This window comes from Manihot esculenta, chromosome 8, assembly GCF_001659605.2.
Source record: "Manihot esculenta cultivar AM560-2 chromosome 8, M.esculenta_v8, whole genome shotgun sequence".
Taxonomy (NCBI): domain Eukaryota; kingdom Viridiplantae; phylum Streptophyta; class Magnoliopsida; order Malpighiales; family Euphorbiaceae; genus Manihot; species Manihot esculenta.
This window is the reverse complement of record NC_035168.2, coordinates 37,725,549-37,735,115: the sequence shown is the minus strand read 5'-3', so window position 1 is coordinate 37,735,115 and position 9,567 is coordinate 37,725,549. Positions and strand designations below refer to the sequence as shown.

Below are 9,567 nucleotides of genomic sequence, written 5' to 3'. Positions count from 1 at the left end.
TATTTTTCATTGCAAAATTAATTTATTCGTGTTTTAAATTATGAAGATTAAATAATTAATTTTAAAATATAAAATTTATATGTTTTTTAAATTATAAAGATTAAATAATTAATTTTAAAATATAAAATTTATATGTTTATCTGATTAAATTATAAGTATTAAATTATAGTTTATGATAATAATAATAATAGTTTTTTATTATTATTCTTTTATAAATTTGACTATTTGATGAAATATTTCATTTTTAATGACATATTATCTTAAAAAAAAAAAAAGAACTTGCACAACTTTGCTTTTGTTTGGGATTTTTTAAAGCAAGTCTTTTCTAAAATAAGATTTTTAGAAGTTTTTAAAAATTTTAAACATTTTTTTTAATCATTAAAATATTGATTAAAAAGATTTTCTTTTCAAAATCCATAAATTTCTTTAAAATTTTAAATTACAAAAATATGAAAATGACAATACTTTATAGAGTTTTATTTTTAATGAATTATTTTACTCTACCTCATAACAAACATAGTGTTAGAATTCAAAAGGGTAATGATTGGGTTAATTTCAAAATAATACATAAATAAATGTTTTGCTCAATTATGATCCATCTAATTTTTATCAATTATATACGTAATTTTTCAAATTGGTACCTCATTGAAGGGTATATTACCATAATTCCCAAATTGCTAATATTTAATGGGAGAGAAGCTAGAGGCATTGGATTGGAAGAGGAAATGATGAAAAAATTTAGAATTTTCTTTTGAAAAGAAAAAAACTTATTGTTAAATAAATTTAACAATTTCAAACTTATTAGCAATCTAAGTACTTTGAGAGTTCTAATTCATACTTCTTCAAGCTTAATTTTTTATATTTATAAAAAAAAAAAATTACCACTCCATGAACAAGCATCACTATATTGGTACACATAAGCTCCAATCAATCCTTGTCCCCCAATTACAATTGCAGACATTTCAGTATAGATTTCAAATGGTGCAATAAAATAACATCAGCAAATGTTGGTAAACAATGCTGTTGATCTCTGTGAAGAATAATGTGAACTGTCCTCTGTAGTCTGCAGAATTGCCTGCTTCTTGTGAACACAAGGCAATGCATTCTCTTCACAGCAAGTTCACATCATGCAACAACACTCTATAGATGTTGATCTAAATCCAACCGCAGAAACCATACTTTTGCCGAACTGTCTAACTACATTCCCAGACAGATAAATTGGCGAAGTAATAAGCAAAATGTGAATTTGCGTACAGCAAAACTAGCATATTTCATCTCCCAACCAGTTATCTTTTTCCTTCGGTCCAGTTGGTCCCTCCTCGCCGTAAAGCTCTGTTGGAAACAGGTCAAAGATGTTCTCCACTGAAAATCTAACAAAGAATGGAAGGTGATTAATAATCTTATCTACTTCAGATCTCGAATCGTATATAATGGTTGGACCCCATTCTCTCATAAACTGCAACCAATGTGGCTCTGTGACAATTCCATCGCCAAGATATTCAGCTGCAACAAGCTGATACTTTTTGCTTGAATCTACATAATATTTGCTTCGAGCAACATCATTTCTAACTCCAATTCCAAGCTTTGTTGATCCTTGAAGGTAAGTACCAGGGTGAGGGTAACTTGCATGACCATGTTTAGACGAATAAACAATTGGCCTATTACCTTCAATGAACTCCAAATCAGAAGCATCCACCCATCGGCCGCCACTGTGCTCTGAGAAGAAGACTTGCCATAATTCTCCTGTGAAGTTGCTTATACGAAGTGTGAAGTGCTCCCAGTCACCCACATGTTGCCCAATCTTGGTCATAGGAAAACTCATTAACCCAACTTTAAGGGTGGCAGGTCCATTGAAGGGACAAAATACCCACATTGCAATATCAGTAAAAGTTCCTCCAAGTGCTGGTTTCACATGAACATAAAGCTCAGCGCTCTCTAAATCTCCTCTTTTGATATTATTTCTTGCATCATCATCATTTGGCAAATCAATCCAATATTCCCCATCATTTTGACCTCCAATAGGCAAGTTCGAGGCCCTATAGTCAATCTGTTCACCCTGATCCTTGCCTTCTTGGTACAGAAGAGCTCCATTCTTGAAGAACCACTGCACTGACGATGGCAAGTAATCTTCATCAGGATGGAAGAACACAGCAGGGCCATAGTGTTCAATGAGTGCATGAATTTGGTCGAGATTTGGCATAGCGTGTAGGGTGCTGTCAAGATTCTTTAAGCATGCAACGTCTAGCAGGTCATCATCAGAATTCAAGTAGGTCCCACAGTAGAATGTCCCTATAGAAACACCTTTACACAACATTCCCCTTTTGCAGGGTCTTGTGTTCCATACCTGAAATCGGTTCTCGAAAGTTTTTGAATCTGAAGAAATTATTAGATCACAAGTTTCACATTTTTCAGTAAGATCTGCTCGAACACATCTCACTTCGTCAACACTAGGTTCCTCTGGCTTGTTAGTGACCACAACACCCATAGCCTTATAACCAGTTGGGGGGTTTGGCAGCCAAAAATAACCAACACCATCATCATGTGAATTAGTACTCCAAACCAATGAGTAGTTAAGGGGCTGTCTTAGAGCTGGTGGGACTGATTTTGGGCGACTAAGGTGGCCAACTTCAGGCCTTTGGGTGTTGGCATCACAAGCCACAAGAACGTAGCCTCTCAATGGTCGGTCATTGGACTGACAGTAATGGCCAAGGCAATAAAAACCATCAGGGATACCAACAGGTCTATAAAATGTGGCTCCATTCTTTTTTCCATGCAAGAGGCTGCAGCTCCAAACACTTTCGAATTGGGTAATTTTGATGACTTCTAGTTCTCCTAGATTTATTCTTTCAGTAGCAAATCCTTGACCTGAGAATACAAGAACACATTATTTATAAAGCAAGTCATAAATGAAGATTCAGTGATGCAGACATCAAAAGCACAGTTGGCCTATTCAGGTATGAGTTCTACCAACAAATAACAAGCTAAAATTTTTAAACAAGCCAATAATTAATATTTAATGATATAATGAGCATCGTTGGTACAGAGTTAAGACTTTAGATCTCAAGAACAATATAGTACTAATTCCATGCTTTGGTGACAAAAAATCTCCCAAAACAGCTTAGAAGGATGCATCCATATGCAATAGACCAAAAGGGAAGACACGTTCCTCCATTGCTTCAACCACAATCAAGGGCACAAAATTTGGAAATATAAATACTGCACAGTGAGATAATAGATTTCGTCCTCTCAAAAAGAAGAAAAAGGATATAGATGATGCCATATGCTTAATGATTTTTACATTTTTAAAGCTTCAAATGCCTTTACAAGCTTCTGCTTTCAAGGCATGCCAGATTCTCTATCATTTGACCAAGTTAATGAATGTGTCTGAACAACCTTCTCTTATTCTGGGGAAGACAATAATTTAAATCTAAAGAATTAAAACTCAAAGACATAGACATACAGACAGACAGACAGAGGATTGTAACCTTCTGATGCCCAAAGGCTAACAAAGTTAATGGATAATATCCTTACAGCATAAGAAACTCCTGATTATTTACTGTGAAGAACTTCCCAAACCCAGAAATTATATGTTCCAAAATAACTGGAAAAAAAAGGAAAAACTTTATTATCAACTTCAGACTTCAGACTTCTTTTGGAAAGTTAAGAAGCCATACCTTGAGGCCACTGTGGAATTTGAGCAGGCAAAGAGAAAGGTTGATGATCGGAAAAGCAGAACTCAGTAATTTGGCTCCAGTAAAAACAGTCACAACCAAACATCCTTACAAGTCTCTAACTTAAAAGAATCAAAACCCACCAAAACCCAAGAACCGTTTCCAAATTATTGATCTTTAAACTCTTTTAAATGCCTGCAAATTGAACGAAGACACAGAGAGACTAAAAAGAGGGCAAGGAAGGCTTATTCCCCATATAGCTCTCTCTCAATATCTGCATTTATATATGAAACTGTGAGTCTCTGAGACTTGTTCAAGATCCAGAGAAGAGGTGGAGAGAGAGAAAGAGGTGTACTTTGTCCTCAAGGGAGGATTGAGTGAAATGAGAGGAAACAAGAAAGAAAGAAAAAGAAAGAGAGAGGGAAACAGTTAATATGACGTTTTAATTATTTGTTTGGTACTTTGGATTAGTTTTTCCTCGTAGGAGAGCGAAGAACACTTAAAAAAAAAAAAAAACTTATATAAGTTTGATTCAATTCGTTTTAGTTCAATTATTAAAAATATATAATTATGATTTAAATTCAAATTTTTACTTCTTGATTTCTAAATAAATATATAAATTTAATGCTAATTTTTTTATCAGCCCATTGAAGAATAATTCAAGTGTTCATGATACAATTTTCTTTTTTTAAGACCAATTTTACTTTTTTTTAAGTCACTGTTTGCTTAGTAGAGTTTATATTAGAGTTACACTGCAGTCATGCACTTAAAAAAAATATATAATTAAAATAAAATATGATATGGGTCAACTTAATTAATTAAAATTTAAATTTAAATTAATATTTATCATAAATATCAATTTTATCTTAATAATAAAATTATGCATATCTTGTCTAATATAGGTTAATTAATTTATTATTTAAATGGATTAGTGGAATGCGTAGCTCAGCCAACCTAATTAGAAGATATCTTTTTTCTCTTTTTTTGTAATGAGTAATTGTCATCTTTCTATTATGGTCGGCAATATTAATTATTAAAAATTAAAAAATATATTTTTTTTTATATTCTGCAAATTGCAATTCACCTTTTTTATTTATTTTTATTGGAAATTAAAATTCAAACTTCTCTCACATGCTCACCACAAAAGGAATATTCTGGCACTTGCAATTTCACCTTTATTATTATTATTATTATTATTATCATTATGTATTGTGATAAGATCGTAGTCATGAAAATTATGATTCCAACTTTTGTTATTAATAATGCTCGGTGATAGACCACTAGGCTTCTTAGACTGGCATGAGGCCGAATTCTAAAAAACAACACAAGTTTAAAATTTATCCGATCATCTTTAAATAGATTAATTTAATATTATAAATTTTAATTTGAATACATAAGATAATCGGATAATTCATGAATATCGATTCAATAAATTCAATTCAATAGTATAAAGTGAAGAAAAATAGCTGATTTAATTATTTTATAATTCTATCAATATGCACGTCGAGATAAATTAAATAGTTGCCATTAAAAAGAAATTTTTGATGTTTCCACATATACGGATATATACGGATTTAAATGATAAAAATAAATAATATTATAATAGATAAAGGATTAGACGTAATTAATGAATAAAAAATAAATAAATAAAAAGATAAAGATATGATATTTTTTAAAAAGTTTACATATTATAAGATTTTATTTTTTGAATATTAAAATATCAATAGAAATTTAAATTTAATATTTTATAGTTTATGAATTTAATTTATGTTTAAAGCCACTTCTATTATAATTTAAAATTGAAATTTTATACCTATTATAATACTAAAAAATAATTTTATACAAGTGTCTTTATTTATTTTACTAATGAATTTTATAAAAGAATTCGTATTTTGTACAATAACCTTCTTTATTAAAGTATATTTATGCCTATTAATATTATTAAAAATAATTTACTTATTTTTATCATAATTAATGTGCAGTGATTTGACATAAAATTATATTTTTAATTAATTTAAGTTAATGTTATTTAAAAAAATGGTAGGTTATTAATACTAAGTAGATTTAATAATAATAATAATAATAATAATAATAATATGGGCTATGCTTAATTGGTGTGGTCGACAATTTTGACTTTACCTTGACTTTTTTGCAGCATTGAATATTCGAAAGCACGTTCTAAAGATGCTGTCAAGGAGCCAACATTATTATTATTATTATTATTACCTGCAAAATAATATTTTAAAAAAAAAAAAGATATTTAATGTTTTTATAATTTTTCTCGCAAATTTAAAAATGTTAAATTTTTTTAAAAAAATTATGACTATTCTTTTTAAAGATATATGACTTATAATTTACAAGCATATATATATATATATATATTAATTATACGTTAAATTAAATTACACATAATAAGTTAATAATAAGATGATACATTTAGTTTATTAATTAAAATATATTAATTTAAATATTTAAATTTTATTCAATAATATTATGAGAGATCTTTTAATTTAACATATTTACGTCTAATAAGTAAATCTGAGATATCACAAATTATACTATTTTGATTTTTAATTTTTATTTAAAAAAATTAATTAAATTAAAATAGTAATATTTAATAGTTTTGAGAGTAAATTATAAAAATATTTTTTCATAAAAATATTTTTTTTTCATTCATCTTAAATTATATAACACTTATTTAATGTTATTATATATATATGTTGTTTCCTAATTTTGAAAATAATTTAATAATAAAATTTATTTAAATTTTAGCAGAGTAATATGAGTAAATGATACGTTAGAAAAATGTTAAATAAAAATTATTATTTTAATTATATTACTTTATTTTTAAATTACGTGAAAATAAAAGTAAATCTACTTTTACAAGAACGGTGGAGTAAATAATAATACATAATAACAATAATGAAATTCACGGTCATTAACCCTTTTTACACAATTTTCATTAATTTGAATCATCACAGTATGTTCTCATTAACTTTTTATTTTTTTTTAAATAATAATTGAGATTAAAGAGTAAAATATTAAATTTTTTAAATTTATTTAAATGTACTTATCATCAAATTAAATTTATAAATACATTCTTATCGAACATATCATCATTATTTATTTATTTTTTTAATTAATAATTTTTTATTTCACTAAACAACTAGTAGTCAACGCAAATATATAATATATATATATATATATATATATATATATTTTAGTGCTAAATACATATTTTATTAATATATAATTAAATATTATTGAGGAATGTTGAGTTTGAATAATTTATTTTTTTTTAAATGAAATTATAAAGATATACGATAAAACTCGTTTGAATTCAACAAACAATTTAATTGATAAATTTTATTTTTAATATTATAAATAATGTCACCGAATATGTGATCGTGATAATAATTTCGAGAATAATTAAAAATTAGATATATAAAAATTTAATTTTTTAGTAATTTATAATTAATATAAAAAATTTAAATTTTAATATCAAATCCTATTAAATACGTGAAAATTATATAAAAAAAAATACTTCGTAAACTCAGCCAAAAGCCCTTTTCTTGCATGCTTGCAATTGATTTAGATTTCATCAATTCCTTGTTCATTATCATAAATCCTAAACCACAAAAATAAATAAATCGATAAATTGTCATTATCAAAATGATTATCATATTGTTATTAGCTGTTGATTTGAGCACTAAAGCCGCCCCATTAGACTTTCAAGTCTTCAAGCGACCACTTGCATCCCAATATTCACATACTTACTATGAGGATGAGTGCATTGAATTGAAATTGAAAAGTTTACGTTTGATTTATCATTTTCCTTTTTTTTAATGTAAATTTGATTATGAAAAATCCATGTAATTGGGAAATGTCAATTCGATCTAGGTAGGTGTCTTTGTCAAGTTTTGAAAAATATCATAAATTTCTCCTCAATAATTTATGAAATCTTAAAGCATTTTTTAATTATTGGGAGTTTAAGGTTAAAAATTAGCCAAGTCAATAATAAGATTGTGGACATACATCTTTCAATTAAACGGGGGAAGTCCTGTTGTATTTGTTCTTACTCAGTGATAAATCTTAAGTCTTGTTCGATGAAAATTAGGGATTTGTGTGAGTTTGATTTAAAATTGAATTAAATATAATAAATTAAAAATTAAAATTTTAATATTTATAAAGATTGAACCAAAATGATTTTAGTCACGAAATCAAATTAAATTGAACTAGTTTAATTCAGCTCGATTCAATCGATTTAAATTTTTAATTTTTTTTATACTTTATTTTTAATATTTTAAAATTTAATATGAATATTTTAACTATGATATAATCTCTATATTATTGAAAATAATATATTATTATCACTAATAAGTTTTATTCGATATTTTTATCAAAATTAAATCGAACCGAAATAACTGATTATTATCACTAATCAATTTTGTTCGATTTTTTTATCAAAATCAAACCGAACCGAAATAACTGAAATTTTAAAAATTAAAAATTAAACCAAATCAAAATAAATAAAAAACCAAATCGTATTTTCAAATTAATTCGATTCGATCGATTTTTTTCGATTTGAATCAAATACTACTCATTCTTAATAGAAATAATTAAAATTGCATTAATATATCATGTTTCGATTTTTTTTTGATACTTTTAACTAAACAGATTAAAACGGATCTAATATACATTTTGACTAATAAGATAGAGAGTGTTGAATAATCTTCCACTTATATTATTAGATGATTTGATATAAGTTTTTTTATTTGAAATAAATATACAATATAAAAATATAATTGAACCGTTATGAAAAATATATTATATAATCTAATTGTTTAATCATATATTATTCTAAAATAACAAGTCAAATAAAGAGTTCGTTCGATTCTAATCTCTATTTGATTTGATTTTAGTTTTATCATTTAGTAATTGATTTTTTTTTTTTAAAAAAATAATAGTTTGAGTTAGAATTATCAAACTAAATTAATTGATTTTAATTCAAAATTAATTTTCATCCAATTAAAACAAAAATCAAAGTATAATCGAGCCTAGTTGCAGGTTCAGGCACATTATAAATCCAACCCAATTATACTTATTATAGATTTAAATTCTCACCTCTGATATTCCAGCTATCCAAGCCTGTGTGTTGGATGTGTTAAAAATGGGGAGGGAAGAAAATAACTGGAGAAAAATACCAGGAGAAAATAGCTTTTTTGTGTTTACTATATTATTTTTTTTATATATTTTTTAAATATATTATTTAATCTCCCTATTTTAAAACTATTATCCATTTAATTTTTGACTTTTCAAACAGTTGACTATTTAATATTTTCATTTATTTAAACTCTTAGACTTTATTTATTTATAAAAAATATTTTTTATTTATAATAATTTATTTATATGTTATTATAATCTAAAAAAATATATAATAATTTTAAGATAAATAAATAAAAATTATAAAATAGAGATAGTATTACTTATAAAAAATTGAGGGAGAAACAAAAAAAAAATATATATATATATCTTTAGCATTTCTCTAGCTTAAAGGTAGATTTGAAGCGTAAAACTCATAAGCAGTGGCGGAGCCAGGCCTTCCCTTGGCACCGGCTGCGCCGCTGCGGTACATTCATCTCCTTCAAAGTATTTTCCGATCGCCGGTACGGCACGTGCCCCTTGCCGTATCTTCCCTTTCCCCTGCTCACGAGCCTCTGTCTATACCACAACCCAATCCACCCCACACCGCATCGACGGCAACGCGACACCCCACTAAATTATCGCTCCATCACCATACTCACCAAAAAACAGAGCAGAGGAGCACAACCGTGGCGAGAATCTCCCCAACACTTGTGTGAATGGTTGGGGTATTTGGGCATTGTGTTTTGATTTT

At 27.1% G+C, this 9,567-nt stretch overlaps 1 protein-coding gene across 1 annotated transcript; it reads right to left on the bottom strand.

Moving 5' to 3' along the window:
• Nucleotides 1-831: 831 nt before the first annotated feature.
• Nucleotides 832-4,095, bottom strand: LOC110620071. The gene is made up of 2 exons (XM_021763649.2): nt 3,675-4,095; nt 832-2,865 (listed from the first exon to the last, which is right to left on the bottom strand). The coding sequence occupies exons 1-2, from the start codon at nt 3,775-3,777 to the stop codon at nt 1,262-1,264; spliced, it is 1,707 nt and encodes a 568-aa protein (XP_021619341.1). The 5' UTR covers nt 3,778-4,095; the 3' UTR covers nt 832-1,261.
• Between the last annotated feature and the right edge of the window lie 5,472 nt (nt 4,096-9,567).

Excerpts from the sequence above, each read along its gene's own strand:
- LOC110620071 (XM_021763649.2), bottom strand. The coding sequence starts at position 3,777 with ATGTTTGGTTGTGACTGTTTTTACTGGAGCCAAATTACTGAGTTCTGC. Across the intron at positions 2,866-3,674 it reads AATTCCACAGTGGCCTCAAG|GTCAAGGATTTGCTACTGAA; the intron begins GTATGGCTTCTT and ends TTGTATTCTCAG.